General features: G+C 39.2%; 1 protein-coding gene across 2 annotated transcripts in view; it reads right to left on the bottom strand.

The window, feature by feature from the left end:
• Positions 1 to 23009, bottom strand: part of atp13a3 (ATPase 13A3) — a 40804-nt gene that overhangs the window by 6052 nt on the left and 11743 nt on the right. The window contains exons 3-33 of one of the 2 annotated variants that reach the window (XM_071488010.1): positions 20749 to 20835; positions 20464 to 20637; positions 17703 to 17936; positions 17167 to 17237; positions 16827 to 16910; positions 16329 to 16398; positions 15369 to 15503; positions 14413 to 14485; positions 13478 to 13609; positions 13138 to 13320; positions 12631 to 12788; positions 11435 to 11623; positions 11058 to 11119; positions 9849 to 9999; positions 9463 to 9582; positions 9058 to 9075; positions 8588 to 8741; positions 8268 to 8388; positions 6732 to 6856; positions 5586 to 5746; positions 4755 to 4883; positions 4543 to 4622; positions 4257 to 4299; positions 4045 to 4154; positions 3674 to 3770; positions 3494 to 3566; positions 3213 to 3390; positions 2752 to 2930; positions 2569 to 2657; positions 2292 to 2372; positions 1391 to 1483 (exon numbers count right to left, since the gene is read on the bottom strand). In XM_071488010.1, coding sequence (XP_071344111.1) covers positions 1391 to 1483; positions 2292 to 2372; positions 2569 to 2657; positions 2752 to 2930; positions 3213 to 3390; positions 3494 to 3566; positions 3674 to 3770; positions 4045 to 4154; positions 4257 to 4299; positions 4543 to 4622; positions 4755 to 4883; positions 5586 to 5746; positions 6732 to 6856; positions 8268 to 8388; positions 8588 to 8741; positions 9058 to 9075; positions 9463 to 9582; positions 9849 to 9999; positions 11058 to 11119; positions 11435 to 11623; positions 12631 to 12788; positions 13138 to 13320; positions 13478 to 13609; positions 14413 to 14485; positions 15369 to 15503; positions 16329 to 16398; positions 16827 to 16910; positions 17167 to 17237; positions 17703 to 17936; positions 20464 to 20637; positions 20749 to 20799 — 3618 coding nt within the window. In that variant the 5' untranslated portion in view covers positions 20800 to 20835. The remainder of the gene's footprint in view (positions 1 to 1390; positions 1484 to 2291; positions 2373 to 2568; positions 2658 to 2751; positions 2931 to 3212; positions 3391 to 3493; positions 3567 to 3673; positions 3771 to 4044; positions 4155 to 4256; positions 4300 to 4542; positions 4623 to 4754; positions 4884 to 5585; positions 5747 to 6731; positions 6857 to 8267; positions 8389 to 8587; positions 8742 to 9057; positions 9076 to 9462; positions 9583 to 9848; positions 10000 to 11057; positions 11120 to 11434; positions 11624 to 12630; positions 12789 to 13137; positions 13321 to 13477; positions 13610 to 14412; positions 14486 to 15368; positions 15504 to 16328; positions 16399 to 16826; positions 16911 to 17166; positions 17238 to 17702; positions 17937 to 20463; positions 20638 to 20748; positions 20836 to 23009) is intronic. The other variant, XM_071488011.1, reaches the window with a different exon arrangement.

Genomic DNA, 23009 nt, shown 5'->3' with positions numbered 1-23009 from the left:
TTTATAACTGTTGCATGCAAAATATGAATCTGGAGAGGAGTCACTTGCGTGATACGCAGGCACATTTCTTTACATTGATAAACTGCAGCAAGTGTGCATGCATGCAAGTCATACAAAACAAAATTCAGCATGATAATAGTTTGAAGGAGTTTGCAGTAGACAGCTTTAAGAGTGAGCCTTCTACTTAAAAACAAGCTCATGGAGTCAAAGATCAAACAAACAAAGGATTCCACAGCAAATCTTTACAGATTAAAAAAATAAAAGTAATAATGTCAAATTAACCTTATACTGAGACAAATATTTAAGGCGAGCCTGCTTCAATTCTAAACCTACTATACTTAATAGGAACCACTGAGAGTTATCTAACAAGGAAACTAGGGGAAAAGTGCAGCAAGTAGAGCTTAGTAGAGCCTGTAGACTGGATGTGGAGGTGCAGTACATGGGAGAAAAGAGGTGGCAAGCAATCATACTTCTAGGGGAAATGTAATAGGAGATATTCAAGGCTTTTAAATGTTCGAGCAATCAATAAAGATGTAATTAATAATGTTTTCTACAAAAATGTGTACGGTACACATTTGAATGGCGTCATATCACTCTGTGATAGTATAGACGAACATATAGAAACTTAATACATACTTTGCAGCAAATTCAGTAATTGTGGTGCATTGTAGTGTATATCACCACCTTAAGGGTTGATTTCACAGATAAAAGGTTTAAGTTGCTTTAATACCATCATGCCTAGTCTGACTGGAGGACTTCTTTCTGCTGCTTCCTATATTTTTGGCAGCTGGCTGGAAAAGAAATTGTGCACTAGCTCCACCATCTGATCTCTTGTGCATCAGATTGCTTCCTCTTTAATCCTAGTTCTAATTGACAACTTTAATTTTACTTGGGTCTTGAATTTTGAAAAACAAATTTGATGCCCTTTTCAGTGACATATACCTCAGAAATTTAACCTAGCTGAAAGTGATGGTTTTTACCACCATGTTAAAAGGGCATGTTATATGGTTATATTCTTCATGGAGGTGAGAGCATTTGACCATCAAACCTCAAATTAAACCAATGACTGCCCTGTCATAGACCCATTTATCTCAATGTCAGTGTGTTTATCAGTGAGCTGCAACAAGAATGTTATCAAGTAAACCAATTGTTCTTAAAAGCTGTTATGAGGTGTATCTCACAACAGAGGTTTGGAGTACAACTGTAACTGTTATCAAGCCCAGAACAGAGTGCCCATCAGAATGAGACTCACACATGCATGTCTTGGTTAGAGGTTACAATAGAGAGGTGCATTCTGTAACGTTAGAGAAAGAAGTGAGGACAGAAAGAAGGAACACCACACAAGAGGAAAATGAAAGGGCTAGAGAAGAAGGTGTCAGATTTTCCCAACCTGTGGTGTCGGGGCGGCAGGAGTGATGCCAAAGCTGCCCTGTTTGTCTCGGCTGAACACAAGCTTCCATAAGACGATGTCAAGGATGAAGGTCTATGGAATAGCGCAGTGGGCAGGGGAAAGAATTACAGAGAGGCTAATTTGATTTCACATAGCTCCTGCTATTGTTTTTCTTTTCTTTTTTTTTTTTTGCACCGAGGTCTTCAATTGTATTGAAGCTATATATAATCATGTGTGGCAATTTTTTTTCTACAATGAAGTTGTGTGTTAATCATTTCATGTGAGGTTAAAATTAAATTAAACAACATTAGTAAGAAGGGAGTGCACAGATATTCTTGTCTCAAAATACTCTTATTGATTTTTTAAAATTCACTTAAAAGGTGAGAGGAATTTGCACTTGCAGTTTAGGACATAGCTTTATCTAAAGTGTCTGCTAAGCAGTGTTTGTATGCAAGGGCAGCCATCTACAAGGAAGGCAGAGGTGTAGTGATACTGCTCCACTGAGTGTGGCAGGCCAGCATAATCTATTGTCATGCAAGTTGTACAGCAATAAGTTATTTTCTTAAAGAGCATCCGTCTGTCCAAAGTTAGATAAGACAAACATATGCTGCTTTGAGGAATTTCAAAAGCCTCACTAATACATGCATTTCATCAAAAAAATGTTAAAAAAAAACGGTCACATATTTGTTAACAATTAAGTGTTAACAATTACCATATACCATATTTTGTCTCTTTGAAGACACTAACATTTTCACTATGGAACATTTCTTCTCACAACACAATATCAATCCTGCTGTGCAGCTAAGTGCAACAAAGATGAGCACACTGCATGAAAAAACAAAAGCTGAACATGAGAAAAACATCTACCATTACCATGAGTGTATGTGTATGAGTGTCTTACCTCCACCACAACAGATACAGCAGCATTGACAAAGATGATGAGGAGGAGTTTTAGCCTCCATTCAAACGGGACACAAACAATCTGTACATAAGAGAGAAAAAGCGTGTGGGGGGAGAGAGAGAGCATGATGCTTTGTGTCTACAGCAGTTCAGTGAGGCACATCTTAAAGAACTACCACACATAAGAGTGTAAGGCTTGGCATAATAAAAACAATCTACAGTCTAAACCAGAGCTGAGTAAAGATGTACATTTCTTATGTTTGTTGGTGTCTTCTTACCTCAAGAAAGCTGTCAATGGTTTCCACAGGGTGGAACATGATGAACAGCAGGAAAATATACAAACTCAAGGCAGACAGCACAAAAGGCCCTGGGTAGTGTATACACAAGCACAAATAGAATTTAAAATATAGAAAAACAACAATGTAACTACTTTAGGACAGATTAAGATGCAAGTTTCTTACAATTCTTGTAGCTAGGCTGCCTGAAAGGTTTGCCCTTTGAGAAAACGATGGCAACAATGAGATACTGGAAGGAGGAGACATAGAAGAGGCTGGTGTTCTCGTAGTTTTGTATATTGTGGTCATCTACTTCTGTATCGTTGTGGTCGGAGACGTTAATGTGTGATGTCAGGTTGCAGGCGCTGGGTGAGGACAGAGTTTGATTTGAGAAGAAATAAGTCAAAATACAGGAAATTTGTTTAACTGAACAAAAAACCTATATATGTGTGTGTGTGTGTGTGTGTGTGTGTGTGTGTGTGTGTGTGTGTGTGTGTGTGTGTGTGTGTGTGTGTGTGTGTGTGTGTGTGTGTGTGTTTAAATGGACTACTCCACATTTAAAACCATGGTAAAATGATAAGGTAAAAAAGCAAGGTGAAATATTTTTGTTAGGCTGCTATACATTAGTAATGACAGCAGGTACTCACTCTGACAGTGGTGTCCAGACTGTGTACCAGGGCTGCTGTTGGACCCAAAGGAATGTCATGGTCTGGAAGCCCAAGCAGATGAGGATCTGGGTCAGCACAGAGAACAACAGAGGCCCTGATATCAGACCTGACGGTGGCCGACGTGACACAAGCTCTTTCCATGCTGGATTCAGACTCACTGAAGAGGAGAAAGGACAAGAGGCAAAGATATGGCTTAAGAAAAGTAAATGCATGAGGTATGATCATGCTTTAATACATATTGTTATTGGTCTTCTACTTACTGGTAAAGACAATAAGGAGGATGATAGCAACATCAATGAAGAGGAACTGGAAGTCTCCAAGGTTACTGAGGATCTAAAAAACAAATACAACAGACAGCACGGATCAGAGACTGAGGAGAATTCACTGGACTTCTAATTAATTCTGTAGCTACTTTTGATTGTGGAGGCAGCAATACGTACAGAGTAGAGGAGAGTGACACTGATATACTGGATAATGCTGTAGAGGGCCATGAACTTGAACACACAGAAGGAGGTGATGAGAGCAGCACGGCCCTCCCTGTAAAAGCAAGCAACCACTGTGTTATTATCCAACATATAAATCCACAACTCAACGAGTAATTTTAATTAATTTCAAAACAAAACACTTCAAAACTGCACCAAATTCAGGAAAGCTTAATGCTCAAACATTAGCATTTTCCAATCACTAGGTCAACAGTCTATGGATCATTTCCAAATCTACAAAACTGCAAGTTTTATTTCTCATTTTTATTGTTCATATTTTGTGTATTATTTATTTATTGAAATGCAAATAAAAAGAAGGCTGAAAAAACCTGATGAGGCTGGGGACACAGGAGATGTTAGGGGTCCTTGAGGTGAAGGGAGAGGCTACAGAGGCCTCGAGCTCTGAGAGAGAGATGCCACCATGAGCCCTCTTCAGAGCCTGGGGGAGGAAAGAGAGACAGATAGTTATGTACAGACTGGAATCAATTAATGTCCATTTCAGACTGTTATTGTGACACACAACATTCGTGGCTATACATACCCCACAATCATTTGCTCCATCTCCACACATCCCCACGTAGTAGCTGTGAGCAAACGATAAAGAGCTGTAACTCTGTGCACCGTTTTTTTCAATTCAAAATTCCATTTAAAAAATCTGTAAGTTTTTTTTCTACAATTTTGACTTATGGCTAATTCTACTGTTGATGATAATCTAACAGTCTCTCAGCAGAAAACAGCATATATTGTACAATGTAATAAATAAACTTTACACCACTTGTCAAAGTACGTTTTCATAGCTACACTATATGTTTGACTCAAATACTCACTCCACGCCCTGCAACACCTCAATAAGCTGGGTTTTCTGGTCTGGGGCCATTCTAGCGAACACCGTCCCATGCAGCACCAGCTACAAGGAAGAACCCACGTCATAACAGCAGAAACATTAGGTATTGTGTACAGTGGGAACAACTTTAACATTTCTACTCCAGTCACAGAAAAGGTCAGAGTGATGTCCATTCTCATTTAAGAGACCTCATACCTTTTGAAGCATGTCGGGGAAATGCTCGGCGATTACCGCAAATGATTTTCCATTCATAGCAAAGTGGTACTGCTCTTGTGTTTTGGGCTCATCTACATGGCACACATCTTCCAGGCTGATGTTTACTTCCTGGAAAGAAGGGGTTACCACATAGGGACACCACACGCTTAAATAAACACTATTAAGTTGAACAAACATTTAAGACTGTCATCAATAAGTAAAAATTCAGTATTTTGTATGTGATTGCATTATGTAAACAAATCAAGTCAGTTGTTAAAAATTGTTTCCTTTTACATAAACTGAGAAACATATTTGAATTCAAACTCCAACTGTGCAGATTTTGTTCAAAGCCTGTTTTGTATCTTTTCTCATTCAAGTGCTAATATGCTTTGTGTACTCATCTTATCAGTAAACTACTGGAATAAAAAATGTTTGATGACCGATATCAGACAATAACAATAAATTGTGTTTGGACTTTGGTATAGATAACACATATAAGACAGCACACCTAAAACACTAACATAGTTTTTTAGTAGACAAGATACCCATCAGTCTATATATCCAGCTACAAACATGTTCAATTTGTGTGCTTCTTACTTTCACTGACAATAAAAGGAAATGGCAGGGAAAAAGTGTTTCCTTCAACTACATATGTGGTGTGAGACATCTCATCATTAAAAGCACCCACACAGGCTTGAATTTGTCTTTCCACCCAATGTGTCTACAAGAGTGTATGCCTGTATAGTGTGTAAACCAGCATGGAGTGTTGATTGTGCAAGCCTTTTCATGTGTTGCTCCTGCTTCACATTAGTATTAGGTCCACTGCCTCACCTCCAGACGAGATGTCTTGCTCGGCTTGTCAGCGTATCTCCAGGTGATCTTGGCAGCCTGTCCATCATGTGGAAGGAGGGCATCAGCAATGATGACTGTGTCCTGGGGAGGGATCATTCCACAGTCTCTGGCCACCGAAATCGCTGTCAGCATATTGTCACCTGGAATGTAGATGGAGTAAACATTTATCACCGAAATTCTATACTTGAATGATTTCTTTCTCTGAAACACATCCCTGCATTATGTTTCAGTGGTCAAACCATCAACTATCCAGTAAAAAGCTCAAAACTGTAACCTCAAGACAACCTGCAAGAGTCTATTGAATTCTGCTCTTTGTCTTCCTCTCCCACAAATAGAGAGTTTGCATGACTGTGACTGATGGTTGGATTGTGAATGGAAATACAAGCTTATTGTCCTGGAGCATTTTACTACCACAAGGGGACACTATATCAAATGGGTTTGAGGTGTGATGGCATAGGCTGAGTTTGCAAAAACACATATACATACAGATACATATATCAGAATGCATTCTAAAAGCCTATTATTTGTTTTTAAAAATCAATTAACAGTCTGGCCCCATCTTATACCACTGACTGTCTCACACACCATACCCCTGCATGCTTGCTCCCTTAGATCTCTCAGTAGTTCTTCTTCTTCTTCTTATACTATATATATATAGCATGTAGTATGTACAGACCATAAATCACTCATGAATACTCAATTCGTTGTCTGTGGCAACCTTCACAAGACAGAGGAAAAGGTGAAAGCAAAGGCAATAAAGTAAAGAAGAAAAACAACAACAAATGATCCTCTGGTGGACACTGGAGTTTGTTTGTGCCAGTTACACTGAGCAGCCTAGACATGTTATTAGTTAAGATTACAGGTACAGCTGAGTAAATACCAGAGGGACTAAATCTATTGAGTGCCAAAACACAGGACATTACCAAATTTACTGTGCGCCTTGTGTAATAGCAACTTAAGATGTTTAACCAGCTAGAGAAAGAAGTACAAATATTGGGTGTATATGTATATGAAGTTACCATTTACAAATGGGTTTAGCATTTCTGATTAGGGACTGTTATGATGCAAATACTGTCATAGTTTGAGGCTGTGTGCACATGTGCAGATGTTAGCACATTCTCTCACCAGTAACCATGACAATGCGGATGTTGGCTTGGTGGAGGTCCTGGAGCACCCCTGGGGTTTCTGCCTTCAACTTGTTCTGCATGATGATCAGACCAAGGAACTCCATGTTTGTCTCTATATGATCCCTAATTCAAAGGAAAATATGTAACATTAGTACATAGGGGTCCACTTCGAATTAGTGCTGTCAATCGATTAAAACATTTTATCGAGTTATTCACAATAACAGGCTGTGATTAATCATGATTATTCACAAGTTTTAAGTATTTGTATTTTCTCATATTTTGGGGGGAGGTAAAGCAAATACAAGAGTGGAGTTGGAATAAAAAAGTGCATCAGAGTGGAATTAGAGGATTTTTTAACTTTATTATAACAGCTCGGCTTAGTTTTGATGGTTTCTGAATTAGAATTTTGTATCTTAACTTGCCAAGTAAAACAGTCCCTGGAAGTGCTTGGCATTGCCAACAACATGTTACAGTGAGCAGGCCTATACAAGAAACTGAAGAGACAGTGAACAGTCCTTTTTCACACTCTTAGGTAAATAACATTACTTGGAACAGTGAACTTGTGTAACATGACTAGTCAACCAGTTCATAAAGTCTGCTTTTCTTTTAACCAGTTGCTCAGGCAGACCATCATGTTGACATGTTCAGATGACAGAGCTGACCTCTTCTTCTGCACAATGTGGCCTCCCAAAGAAAACAGTCTCTCACGTGGCATGGTTGAGGCAGGTGTAGCCAAGTACCTTTGTGCAATATGGGCCAGATTACCATGGACACCTGTGTGTGAGCACCACCACTGCAGTGGGAATGTCTCTATGCTGACACTGGGCTCTGCCCTGTACCTGTCACTTGTTGCCTTTTCATGACCATACAATTCATGAATTCTTGTGACAATAGTTCCCCTTGGAGGTGGCTCGTATGATGGGTCGTTAGAGGCGATCTGAATAATGCCTTGAAGCCCCTGGTGTTCAACAATGTTGATTGGCTTGCAGTCAATGGTGATCCATTTAGCGATTGCATTGGTTAGCTTAGCTGCTGTCACTTCGTTGACAGGTTTGCCCTGACTGAAATCTGCCCGTGTAGTTTGTCAAACACGGCTTGATCCTGTCGCAGCACTAGCATCTTTGCTCACATCAGCAAAAATGTGCTTTGCCTGAAGATGGTATTTTAGACTTGTTGTGCTCCTGTGGACAGACAGTTAATCACTGCACACAACTTTGCTTTTGACTAAACTTCCATCTGGAAGCTTTTTTAAATGAAATTTGCCATTCAGCACACCAGAGGATGTCTCCTCAATTATCATGTTATCTGCGCTGCGCCTTTCAGTAATTAAGTTAGCTAAATACTGTGCTGGAATTACGGGAGAGTGTTGGGGTCAAGATGGACAAAGACAAAAGGAAAAGAGATACAAGAGTGTCTAACATCACTGTTGTGAAGTAGGGGGCTAAAATAGAGCAGCAATCTTCAGATACAGTTCTCTGGAAGGGTAAAATAGTTCAAATCAAGGTCAAAAGCAACAGTAAATAGTAAATGATACCTATTAATGTTCTGGACTTTGTGCCACGTGAGTTTGGATTCGAGTCGACGGTGAGCCAGAGCAATGACCCTGAAACCCTGCTTGGTGTAGCCCTCCAAAACCTCTGCAAAATTTTCTGGCACTGCAAAGAGACAGGGAGGCAGTGGATAGATGAATAACAGAGAGGTACAAACAGCAGGAAAATGAAACACACAGGTACAGGTACTGTACTGATTATACTTTGATGCACTAAGTGCCAACACATTTGGCAGGCTAGAAGGCTAAAATAAAACTTAAAGCATTTCCCAGTGCTGGTTGACAACAGTCAGTGCACACCTCACCTGTCTCTTTTTTGCAGAGATGTGCCACCACCTCTGGAGCCCCCTTTGTGTACGCATTCATACGTTTCTCCCCCAGGAGACGAGCTACCACACTCATTCTCTGGAGAGCTGAGGAAAAAGGAAACTGGCGCACAATACCTATCTCATACGCCGACTGCACATGCACACGCACACGCACACACAGACACAGACACAAAATAACAGTCTATCATTTATGTCAAGAAGAAAATGCTGATTGATATCAAAACTATGGATAATGCAAATATGCAGATATGAGGTAAGTTAAGCGTTTGGTTGAACCCCATTCAGATTAGATCCTCTAGGTTAGAATGGAAGATCAGTGTATGGTTTGTCAACATTAACCATAAAAGTCCATTGTTCATGCTTACAGTTCTTTAAGAGAAATCTGTGCCATTCATTCTAACGCAAACAAGGAAAAATTTGACACATTTTGAAAAAGGACTTCTTACCGAGAGCTCATAGAGTTCCTAGAATGAGAAAGAGAGCAGACAGAGATAAGTTGGTGAGAAAACATAATGCGAGGACAAATAAACCAATCATTCAAAGTAACAATGTTGCTGTTGTTACTGTATATTATGATGGCAGTGTCTATGTGCAGTGATGGTTTTCAGTACAGCCACTATATTGTGGATTTAGGCCAGCACAACTCAACTTAAATTAGGCTGACTACAAAACAGAAACAGAAAATTTTAAATAAAATCCTCCAAGACCTCTCTCCACCACTAACATTAGATTGGTATATATTTCACTTTCATTATGTTCATAAGATAAAATAATTCATGATTTTATATATTTCCCAGACTTCTATTTCTTCGGACTCCTATCCTGTTGAACAACTGGGTTGCTGTAAGTACCATGTCCTGTTCTTGAGATACAGCAGGCTCTGGGGGCAACAGCTGCTTTGGGGGTCGAACTACGGTGGGCATGATACGGTTGTGGAGAGATGTTTCCTCCTCAGTGGCCTCTTCCAAAATCTGGGCAATCAAAGGTTTAGAGAAAATAGGAATCAGAACAATGTCTATAAAACAACAAACAGAGATATTAAGAAACATATTTGACACAATAAATATATTTTAGATTCCCTCTTTCTCTCTGCCATACACACATAGCCTACACATAAAATCGATTCCATATGGCTGTTGGTCCCAATATATCTTTTTAAGTGTAGTCTAACTAATGACATTTCCATTTTCCTGCCCTCAACAACTTTAAACTTATGGATAGAGATAAAATAACTCACCCAGCCTGTAGCTTCAAACATTTTGAGGTCCAGTGGGTCTCCAGACAGCTGCCCTTCTATTTTGGTAAGCGAGTGGCAGGTGGCCATGCATGCCACAAACTGGGACTTGACAAGGTTTTCCTTGTAGGCATTTTCCTCTGACAGGTGGAAACTGGAAAGGTCGGTGGAAAGAAGACAAGTTTTACTCAGACAAGTGCATTTTTTATTGTATGAAAAATGTATATCATAATGAGAACGAAAATGCTTCCAAACCAATGTACTCCAATGACATGTATAAAAACAGCTGGCGTGATCAACAGTGTGTGGTTATGTACAGATGTGGACAAAGTACACAACTTTATTACTTGGGTCAAAGTATAGATACTCCTGATCAAATATCACTACTTATTACAATTGTTACAAGTTACAAGTAAAAGTTGTTCAGTCAGATTTTTTATTGACTTTAAGTACTGCTGTACTTTCTTTTAAAATACTTAGTATTATACTTAGTAATACTTAGTAATAGCAAGTATTCAAAAGTGGACTATATTTTTTTTTATGTCAGTGAATTGTTGTATTGTTCCACGGTACATTTACAGAATGTAATGTCTCTGAAACAACCTACTGAATGCACTTACTTACTTGTAGAACATGTAGAATGAAAAGCTTGTAGAATATGCCGATTGAAATGGCATTTTTGTTTATTGTCTCTTTTAATTTAGTCGCCCTATTGGATGTAGTGGAGTCAAAAGTACAATATTTGTCTACTTTTCCAAAAAACTAATACTCCAGTGTTACGTTCCAGAAATCATTTCCAGATCATTTTTCTAAACAAAATAACAACACAATAAATAACTATTACTCTCAGTTTTGGACGAAGTGATGAATGAAATTAGCCAACTTAAGTAACAAAATTTAATTTAGTAAATAAACACTGGTTGGTTGAGGATTTTGATAATAATCTCTGGTATCTTGATAATTAGTAGTAATTTAGTTCAGCCTTTTGAAACAATCAGAGACATTTCAGCAATTTCAAGGTCTATCAGGGTTCTGTCACCATTTTTAAGCAAATTATAGTGTCTGCAGATCACCAACACAAGCAAATGTAACCATCAGCAAGACGATTATGTAGATATTTCAAATGTTTGTCACCAGGTTGTCCGCAATGAAGCCTGAAATGTAGTGAAACAGTGGTAGTTTCATGTTAAATTGGACTAAAGACCATCTTACCTGCCATTTTCAACTCTCTGTATTCCCCACATGTCTAATCCATCTTCTGTCAGCGTTCCAGTCTGTAAGTAGAAAGAAAGTAGAATAGACTTAAATTGAATAGACAGGTTCTGCATCACCACACAACCAAAGGCAGGTGGAATTCATCTGGGTAACATCAAAAGTTACTTCTTTATATCATCATATCAACTTTAACATCAAGACAATGGCTCCAAGTCCTCAGTACCTTAGGCCCAATTACTATTCATGTTACTGTGTTTCTGTATATTTTTTTTATTTTTAGGTGTGTAATTTTTTGCTGGCCTAGGGAAAATTGAGTCTTTAACTGACACATTTGACTGAGAAAACACAGCAGTCATACAACCTCTAATGCTCACCTTGTCAAAACAGACCAGATTGATTTGCCCACAGATATTGATCCTTTGTGGGCTGATGCAGAAAATTCCAATGCGTTTTAGGCGTCGTTGGGCATACACAATGCCAGCTGTCATGGCAGCTGGCAGTGCCGGTGGCACAGTGATTGTGATTATGTCCAGGGACTCAATAATGATGGTCTTAGCTGGCACCTAGGGAGGCCAAAAGGAGAAAGTTTTTATGCATGTTTGTTAATTACCTTGTCTTTTATTACCACATCTCAAACTATAAATCAGGGAAGGCTTCACAATTTACTCTCACTTGTTATTGACTGCTAAAATCCTGGTTTCAGACTAAAATATGTGGCATTTCCAAACATGAGCTGCAGAAACACCCTTTAGCAGTGTGAAACAACAAAGTTTCTCCTCTGACTGTTCATATTTACAACTAATCCAAAGAAATGACCCCAATTGGTTGATCCCGTAAATCTGGTGCTAATCCTACCAAAAGCCTAGAATGCAAACTAAAATCTCAAACAGTTCATGTTCTGCAGCACACAGAGATCCACAAATGTATTACAGTACTGTGTGTTGTTAAAAGAAAAGTTTTGCGCAATGTTGCACTAAGGGAAAAGAATATCTTTTCCACCAGCCTCAGTGGGTGACTCTCAAATAGTACAGCTGTTTTCAGCATGTCATCAGACTAAGTCCAAATTACACACTACTGAATTAAAAGAGGAAATCATCTAACTAAAATTATTATTATTATACATCTTCATTTGGAACTTTGTGCTATGTTCTCTGTCTTCTGTCTCTCTCCCTCTTCAGCCCCCTAGCGGACAAAAATCTCTCAACTCAGTTTAAGCTGCAGTCACAGTGAGCTTTTCGTTGATAAGGAGATTAAACTGTTGAACTGGGCAACTTACAGGTCTGTGTAAAACTATGTGAGTGGGAAGCAAGGCATTGGTGAAAAAGGTAATTTGTCCTTAAAAAACACATATTACAAACATAAATTAAGTTTTAGAAAATGCAGTACCTGCTGGGATGCACGGATATATTAAAATACGATATGTTGTAAATCCACAAAGCCGAAGAATGTTCCATGGGACAATATAAGATTTGGTGTTTATACAGGTGTACAAGTGCACAGGTGCATCCCCACCCCTTACCACCTCTGAACTCACGTAACTCAAACAGAACATTGTCGCCTCCTACATTACCTTGTTCATGATGCTGAGGACGATGGAGTAGACAAAGCCGATTCCAGCAACAGCCACCAGACACAACAAGAAGAGGTAGGCATCACGGTACAGCTTGAAGTCAGTGGGTTTGGGATACAGGATGGAGCGCACCAGCTGGCCTTTAGCTGTGCTGAAACCTGAGTGAAGAAAGGGACAAATCTTTCAAAAGTTGATCCAACTTTCAGAATGGGAATCAGGTCTCTGATCTGTGATGTCCACAGATTAAACTGTGACAAGAATGGCTCAAATATGAATTTAACACATACTTAGTGCAACAAAGATTATACTAGCTGCCTTAAGAGGTACTGTATGTGTCTTCAGACGATTGTTAGTCTGCAGCAAACTATTGTATTTCGATTAACTGTGTTAAGTATAGCTCACACTATGGATACTGCATCTTAAAACATAACACTCAGAAAGCAGGTCCCCTGTACACAAACACGCGCGCGCGCACACACACACACACACACACACACACACACCTACCTGTGCGGACCACCACAGCCTTGACCAGTTCGCCTGTATAGAAGCGGGTCTGGATGACGTTGGTGCCACAGAAAAGTGTGTGTCTCTTATGGTCCTCTGTGTTGTAGGCACTGTCAGCCTCCTCCCCCCTCTCCCCTGGCACTGGGTTTGGGAGATTGGTCTTTGTCACAGGAACACTCTCACCTGATGGAGAGTAGACTGATATTAGAACTGGCTTCTGGCAGTTGTAGTAGGAAAGCACCTTGCTTTTTGGAGTCTCCTGTGGTTGGTTGTTAAATTTATCTACAGATATATCAAATATTGCAACTGTCAACTTAAATTTTTGGATTTCTCATCTGACCTGTGAGCATGCTTTCATTGACGATGCAGGTGCCACTGACCAACACAGCATCACATGGCATGATGGTCCCGTTGCTGGGGATGACCATCACATCTCCAGGCACCAGATCAGTAGACAAAATCTCTTCAATATCTGAGGGTACAATGGAGGAGTGGAGACAATAAATGTGTGCATTAAATACACACAAGTAGAGAGCAATGAGGGTAATAAAATAGAAGAAAGACAATAAGTAGTGTGGATAAAAGCGTGTAAATAAGCCAGCATTGGCAGATGGTGGACTTGCGGGGTGGGGGGGTGAGCAAGGAGATATTTTGTGTGTCAGAGCCCCTGAGTCTTGTTCAGCACATATCTCATTACTCACACCCCTCTAGGCAGCAGGGAGAAAAGCTGAGGCATCACAAGCAGGGACCAGTGCAATAAATGGATGCATAAACAAAAATAAGTAGTGTACAAACCTCTACAGCAAGGTTTCTGACTGATCCTAAATATTAAAGTACATTTTTCTCGCTTGCTCAATGGATAGAATAAATTTTAATTGGACACAGCTGATAAGACATACTTATGCATCACCTCTGCAGACATTTCACCCATTTTAAAAAGAATGTAGCCATACAAAAGTATGTACAGCCATTAAAGAGTGCTTTTAAATATATATGGTACACCCACTACCTCACATACACATTCTCTCTCTCTCAAAGTCTGCAGTGTCCCACCCAAGCAGCCATCTGGAGGACAGCCAAAGCAGGGTGACTGTGTAATTGAGTCTGGCCCAGCACAGAAGCAGGAAAATGTCTACTGTCAGCTCTGGTTTGGAAAGCACCCTTCAGACAGGCTGGAAACTGAATAGAATAATACATGTTGTGAGCTACTATTTGAATGACTCTACAGAGGCAGTCAGCAGAAAAACAGACACAAAAACAAAAAAATTGACAAACCATTGTTGGCTCGGCATACAGACACACGGACAATACTGTGAGCTGCCACCATATCGTGAAGCATGACGTATTGCTGGAGGGAAAAAAAAAAAAAAAGAAAATAGTGATGAAAAACCTGAGAGGTTCCCATTGCTTGATTCTCATGACCACCTGTGAAACTGCAAAGGGTGTTTTTGTCTGAGTTTGTGAGCTATGAAGCCTGGGGCACTAGACCGTGTGCAGATGAGCCTTTATGCTATCTTGAAAACCCTGGATTAGACATGAGTGGGGTAGCGATTCTGTCTGACGTGGCTCAGCCCTGGTCTAACTTTAGTGCTGTAATATTACAAATTTTATTGGACCAGAGGAGTAAAGTCAGTGTGAAGTTATAGGAGTGTAATATGTGTGTAATATGTAATGTAATATGAATTCCTGTGAGTCTGTTTGGTACTTCATGTACTGTTTCATACAGCAGAGTTGCACTTTCTTGGAAGTTAAGTCAAAGAAAAAACCAAGCAGTGAGATATACTGATGTCATGTGATATTAAGACACATGACCCATAAGACACGTATCGTCTGGCAAAATAATACCATTAACTACATGCTATCCCGTTTTATAAGATGTTTTACCGACATATAGATTATGAAACCTCTTGTGTATGAAGTTGCCATTTTGGCCTTTTGGTACTAAAGAAAAAGTTCAGAAAATTTTTGGACTCTCAAGAGCTTAAGAGCCATAAATGTGCCTTAATATGTGAATAAAACCTGCAAATATGCATTTCAGAAAATTAAAATTGCTACTACAGTCAAAGTAACCCAGCCACAAACTGCGAAATATAAGGGCTGATTGCTGAACTCTAAGCCTGTGTGTGAACATGTTCAATGGCACATGGGTCCAACTCCTGCTATATACAGTATATGCAGTATGATAAATGGTTCTGGATTAATACAGAGTCCCTGCAATTTGTGGAGCTCACCTTTTTGATGGTGTACAGAGAGGTAGCTATGGATATGACCGACATGAAAACAATGGCCACAGCATAGTAGTAATACTCATCGGCACTCCACAGGATCACACTGAAGAGCTGGAAGATGTAGAAAGGGTTGAGGACCTGCAGGAGGAGGCAGAGGGAGAGATCAGTGTGGCAAATGCAGGGGTAAGAGCATGAAGATAAAACTACAATGAAGTTAAAAACAGAGATTGGTAAAACAGTAATAAGGTCTCAGTACAGAATACAGAGGACCAGAGATTTCCTTGAGCAGATTAAGTAGATGAGTAGCTTTTTGCATTGCTAATATAGGGTAGATCCTGCTGGCAGTTTAAGTGAGTAATGCCTTGCACAAATAACAATTGGCAAATGTTTATCTGTCTTTCCTGAGGCATTTCTACAGGAAAAAATGTTGGCTTCACATATTTGCTTTGGCAGGAACAGAAACAATTATATAAATATTGAAATGTCCTGACACCCACTAGGCACCCTGCTAGCAATCCCTGAAGAAGAGGAATTAAAAAGTAAATATTCACCAAAAAAAAGTAAAAATTCTTACTTGAGAAACTGGAATCTGAATATTTTGGCTTTGTTCATAAAAAATTACTTAAAACAATTATTTGATGATCAAATCAGATCTAAGGACATGGACAATTACGCTCATATCATATACAAGCAGTATTTCTTTAAAAGCTAGTACAAATTGATAGCACATAATGAGAGATGTACTGTTCATGAAGTTCTGCCAGTTGCAACATGTCTGTTGTCTGTTCATAAATGTGTGCCACACATCAAATCAAATCATTAATATTCAGCATAAAAACCCATTAATTGTGCCAATATCTATGTAAAAATCTATGAGTTGAGCTCACAGTCTGACAAGGAGTTTTTCATGCAAAGGAAAATTCATAGAAAATGCTACAAATGTTAATGCAAATTGAGCCCTACCTCTTTGATAAGCAGCTTGAAAACAGAAGGCACTTTCACTGCAATTTCATTGACTCCGAAGAACAGTCTCCTAACAAGTGGTGAAAGAGACATTCGTAAGGCAAGTGCTGTGAATGGGACTATCTTATCTAAACACACATGCACAGAGTATGCAGGAGAGATACACAACAATGTAACATCAAAGGCTAAGAGTATGCAGGTTTTCATTCTGAACAATATTACCAGATTATTTCACTTATCAGTTTCTTCACTTTTGTTTAAGTGCTTTAATTAGTGAAATCGTTTGTACTGTCCACATTGTCATTTCAACATGTCTGCACTGACTTCCCCTGGCCACTTATGAGGAATCCCTGCATCAACATCTGGCCTGACAAAAATCAAAGGGCTTATTATCTGCAGCAACTATAACTTACACAAGAGAATTATCTGACACTAACGGGCCTTAGTACCCTCCTCCTGTCTGACTGACTAAAGTTGATAAGACAGATAAGGTGTTACCTGTACTCCTGCTGATTTCTGGTCAGGCCTGCACTGTGCTCCGAGTGAAGGGTGGAGCAGCTGATCTGCTGATCCTCCAGGCCACTGTAATGGGAATGTAGGTCAACTAACTGTCACTATAGCTGGTAATGTAGTGTAGTGCTTGTTTTGCTTATCTTGTCTTTCTATCATTTTATCTTTTGTTATCATTACTGCTGTGTATTACCATACACACACTGAGGGATAAAACCCTTAGCCAATTTAGCTTACTCTAAGGGAGGAGATTTCTGCAGCAATAGTGCCTGAAAACTGGTATAAAAATAGCCTTTAAAATTTCTGTGGATAATTAAAGAATGCTTACCATAAAACTTCAAAATTCTGCACCTCATCATTCCAGTAATACTTGGTGCTATGAAAGGTAAAATAGCGAATCTGTGGGAGAGAAGAGAGAGGGGCAGAAGAAAAAGACAAGACTTTTTTTTTCAGTACACGTCAGTATTACTGCAATGTTTTCTACACAAGTCAAAGCAAATTTAATGGAGAAAACTGATAAGAAAAGCAGTTTGATTTCATTACATTAAGTCAATTTGAATATTTCAGAGGAGGAAATTACATGGTTTGAATAGTTGAGTTTATTGTTTGGAGACAGGGTTATGTACAGTAATGCTTGTGGTCAGTGGAGAGTAATATGTAGCATATGTTTAAAAAATTTGATATAAATACAGAGTGTAAAACACAGAAATCCTTCTATTAACTTTGGAAATCAAACACTGATGGTTGTTGGTGGTAATTGGATGGATGGTAATTAGAAACCATCAATCAGTGTTCAGTGTGTGTGCGTCTATGTGTATGTGTGTGTCTGTGTAAATACAGTATACTGGGGAGACGGGTGCTTACCTGTGTGGGCTGGTAGTCGGCAAATCTTCTGATGAGCTCCTGAGCAGGGCTGCCTTCGGAGGGGTGAGGGGTGTGTCCGTTGGCCAGAGTGGGGGAAGCAGGGGAGGAGAAGGGGCAGGAAGGAGAGGAAGGGGAGCAGGGGGAGGTGGTCTGGGTCTCCAGGCTGTGGAAGGGGTTGCTCCCTGGGGCCAGCATCACTCGCACCCTGGCCAGGAACCAGCGCCGGAACTCATCCTACTCAAACAAATATATGAATAAAATTAGACTACTGAACTTTTGAGGACCTTCATTCATTTACCTCATAAAGCCCCACTATTACTTACTTACTTACTAACTAACCAACCATAACACTTAAGGGCAACATACTTTTTATTTTGATCTTTATAATGTTATGTACCCGTTATAATTTTATAATCTCTTTATAATGTAAAGTCTGTATTTCATTAATGGGCAGAGGTATAAAGATGTTTTAATTATATTTCTATCATAAAACACTGTCAGGAAAAGTTCAAATTTTTAAGCAGTTGCTTTATCGTTGTGATAGAGGATTTGTGTGTTGTAACAGAGCAGAACTGTGAAAGTTGTCAAGTGTATAAAGAGTTTGTGATGTTGGCCAACTAATACCTGCAATGAGTTGCATTTACTGATTTCTGAAATCAGGTTGCACACTTTGAAGATTTCTTTTCCTCACTGTCAAGATCAAGATCAGCTCAGACTGTTGTTGACTAGGTGCTAAGGCCGTTGTCACCCCTGCAGTGTTTTTTTTTCTGACTGCAAACATCCTCTGTACTTGACCAGCACTTGTGCCCAGAAAAAACAAAACTTAAAAGATCTGAATTCCAAGATGTGTATCTTGACACAGCCAGACTGCCTGATGTTTGTTTTAAGTGTCAAGTGACACATTTTATTGCCACTTTATTCTCCTTGCCTTAGAAAAATACGTTATTGTTTCACCATTAAACACAACAGCTCAGTTAAAACACCAATGTATCAACCTTAAAAATGCAAAGGCATTTGGTGCTTGACGGGTGTTATTTTCAGACCCTGCCTTACCCCACCTAATCCTCACCTAACTCTTGTGAACAAAAGTGAGCAAAATGTTTTCACTGAAATAGGTTCTGAATGTTTCAACCCTGAGCACACCTACAATGTGACACACGGATTCATACACACATAGTCAAGGATGAATATACATACATTTACTCACTTTTATATTCTTAAACTGGTTCTTTAACTAATGTAAATTCAGTATTAATTGTTCTGTACTGTTAAGATTGATGTGATATGTGCAGTGAGTTTCTTTTGTAATAGACTGTCTCAGCGTGCGTCATTATGCTGACAATAGTTGTTTACAAGAATGTCAATATGCGCAGCAGTTTCATAAGCATATGTAACTGATACTAGTAATCGGTAACATGGTTAAATATCATTAGGATGTTAGCCCACCAGTAGCTGTGCTTCGCACCAGGTCAAAATATACAACATACAAACAAATCAAAGTAAAATGCAAATGAAATTAAATAGATACCATGTAAGAAAACCTTTTTTTATGTGTCTTGGAAAATCCCATATTTCAAACTGTTTCACATTTCCAGTTGTAGTTTCCGTGTAAGAAGCTGCATATACATAACTTTTCTACTAGAGTTGAAGAGTGTAAGCAGGATTGTATGTCTGTGTCACAGTAGGAATTACTTACTCTGGATTATCATTGTCATTATTTATTATTTTGAAAATTATTAGTATTTTCAGTGGACCATTTTTGTTGAACTGAATGTATGTTAAAATTAAATTAAATTATTGAAGTCATGCATTTCTTTTAGGAAGAATTTTTTGTTACTTAATGTAGTTTTGGTTACGCAGTTATTTATTAAATTTGCAGAATAATATTATTTTGCATTCCACAGTACTTGGAGATGCCACTTACTGCCGGTCCAGATTTCCCCAAGGTCTGGTGCCAGTAACATGACTGACTGTACGAATCTGTCTCAATGTATTTACTGTGCTGCAACAATACACTGGTTGTATTCACTCACAGCTTTAATAGCACATGAGCTTGAGATTTATATCTTCTGCAAACAGCCATATGCCAAGTTGTGCCCGACAGCATTTGGACTTGACTCTACTGCAATTAACTGATCTGACAAGAGTGTTTTTTTAAAACAACAAACTTTGAGGATCTGTGTCCAATGGCAACTGTGTCATCTGATTTGAGTTTCTAAATGGAAAAGCAGCATAAAAAAATCTAATTATGCTTGGTAGATGTCTGATTATTGTATTATTACTAGTGAATTATTAGGACTAGAGAAATAAGGCTGCAATTTAAATTACATAATATAATGCAACTGAAGGTGCACCATCCAGTTTGCTCCTACAGCTTAACCTTTTGGTCTTTTATACAAGCAACACTGGATGGTAAATCTCCTTCATTCGTCAGCTGTATTCACTACTACTGGGTTTTCAGTGGTTCAACATGACATGTGGCAGCATATATTTTTTAACGAAAATTTCAAAAATAAATATAAATATCAAACCTCACCCAACAAACTGTTAAAAAAAAAAATTGCCATTTACAGTGTCGCAAAGCCCACAGCAAAGTCTTACATTTGCTTGTATTATCCAACATTTGAGTAGCTGAAACCAGAGAATATTTGGCATTTTTGACTAAAAAATGACAATAAAAAACAATTAACTGATTATCCTAGTAGCTGCAGATAAATTTCTTGTCAAACAACTAATCACTGCAGCTGTACTTGCTACCTACCGTAGAGCGCAGCAACACCACTTCAGCATCACGGGCTGTGGTACGGGTGCAGGTGGATTTGACACACCACTCTGGCATCCAGTAGAGCACCAGGAGAAGGAAGCCCCCTGTACACAGCACCCCAAGGCCCACCAGGGCCAGCCGCCAACGACATAGACGGTAGCCCTGCAGCTCCTAAAAGGTGTAAGAAGAAAAAATGATGCAGTCTGATAAGTCAGAAAGCAAGAATTCCCACTTTGGCACATGTGTAAAGTAAAAGGAAAAAAATAAATAAATTAAAAGTACCATCTCCTCCTCTTCCCCCTTGTTGAGGACCTTCATGTCTTCCTTCTCCATGCTGCTGAACAGTTTGCCAAGGCCCTTCCTTAGTCACTGCAAACAACAAACAAAATGTCAGGTGAACAGTGTGGTAAACATTTCAGCTATACAACAGCCTATTAAAACAGTGGCTCGACACCGGAGGGTCAAACACCACAGGCAGGGTCACAAGATACTTTCTAGGGATATCATGCAAAGGAGCACTGTGTGGAAAATGCAGTGTGCCATCAACACACTCAATCACACTTTTGTAAGCTTCCTCCATTACATAATGAGGTAAAAAAAAAAAAAAAAAAAACGTTGAAAAGGGAAAAACCCAAATCATGATTCAATGCTATTATTTCCTGCGTTTCTGTGGTTGCAAAATCATGCAGTCACTTCCACATCACTTCATAGCTGGGGTTTATAAACTGAAAAGGATTGGTAACCATTACTGTGCAGCCAGTTTCCATTTAATCTGGTATCAAAATCTAGTGGTACAGTGGTGGTGCAGTTTGCAATTTGGGTGGCACTGGTCACCCTTAAAATCTGATTAACCAGCCTTGGTCCCACTCCAACACATCATTCACTCTTTAACCATGAAGTTGTGCACTACTTTATTATTCAAAACAAACAAAGCACATTCTCTGAACTAGGAGCAGCAGAGCGCTCAGAGCAGGACAGGGTCATGCTGATCATTACTACATTACCAGACCTTCTTTGCAAATAACTAAACAAACTTGAACTTACTTATCATGATGGATAAGAGAAAAATCTAATTTGTCATGTTTGGGGTAACACACAAGTAAAATTGTTCAGAGTCAACAGCAGCAGGACACTGTGACAGACTTGGAAACCATGTGGGGAACAAGTGTGACAAAGGCTGTTACGATTCCCAAACATCCTGCACGGATTTGATATGCTCCAGCGTCACTGTCATTCAGTATATTTTCAGTACATCTAAAATGATGACTGCTTCAATATTTGCCCCACTATTCCAATGTTAATTACTTATAACCTTTAATTTGAACAGTACAATATTTTAGAGTGTGATTTTTGCCTCATCCATTTAGAGTGGTTGTCAGCAGTATACAGTGTACAAGAATAGAATGTATACAATAAAAAAACAGTTGTGGTGGTGAAACCAAGAGATATTAAGTCAGCTTAACAACCAGAGTGCTGAGACAATGTCCTCTAAGAAACTATCATCATTAGTCCTGTTTGTCCTAAAAATCCTGTTCAAACATCCTGTGAAGACACAAACCCTCGATCTGTATCTGCTTTTGATAAGGACATTCAAATCACTGAGATGCTACCTTATCAAACTTTGAAGGTTAATATGAGGCAGTAGGTATGACCATTATCAGAAACTTGCACTGCAATGCAATTCACCAATTATTCTCTATGACTTAGGCACAAGATGTTCAACTTTTTTTATGTGAATTAACAAGCTGAGAATTTCCACAATACAAAGAAAATGTTAAAGAATTATGAGACAAGAACATGCACTGCAAAATGCTCAACAGCACATGGACTTCAATGACAGTGTGAGGGGAAACATCTGAATTGGTGAAATCTCTTGAACCCAGTGTGAACTTTTAACTGTCTGTGGGAAAAGACCATTAACGAAGGAAGACATAACTCTCTGTGGGTTAGAAAGTACAGGAAAGTTATCAGAGGTCAGTAGTTCATTGGAGCACATGGATACACTCCAACTATAAGAACACACAGCTCTTCTCAGACAGCTGCTTGACCTCAGAACACCTGAGATTATCTCTTAAGAGTGTCAACACACCCACACACAGACACAGACCAACTGAGTCATCAGATGTGTCTGTTACCAAATATCCCTCTTTCCTCCTCTCAGTTGTCCCAGAGGACTAGCCAGCTGCCAAGGAAGACATACTGTCACTTTCTGTGAGTGTGTATCTGAATTCTGCATCGATATTGACAGAGGGGCATCTGGGTCAAAACGAACAAGCCCTTAGAAATGTTAGTTCAGCTGCAGACAATCTGTCTATGAGGCTAAAAGCAACACCAAGCTCCAGCAGGTTACTTTTCCATTTTGTAGCTTATGCACTGCATTGAGTTACAGAGAAAAACTGTGAAGCCAACTGAGCGTGAAGAGTCAAATCGTGAGTAAGCAGTATTAAAAAAAGAGGCAAATTAGGCTGCTGGTTTCAAGGACAGAAGCTGATAATCAATTGGTCGATCAGGTACACTCAGGATTTTGCTTGGGTTTCTGTGGG

Source organism: Trachinotus anak, unplaced genomic scaffold, assembly GCF_046630095.1.
Source record: "Trachinotus anak isolate AG129_WGS33_773 ecotype Australia unplaced genomic scaffold, CSIRO_AGI_Tana_v1 ptg000010l, whole genome shotgun sequence".
Classification (NCBI taxonomy): Eukaryota; Metazoa; Chordata; class Actinopteri; order Carangiformes; family Carangidae; genus Trachinotus; species Trachinotus anak.
Note: the sequence above shows the minus strand (reverse complement) of the source record. Positions and strands in the feature narration are given on the sequence as shown.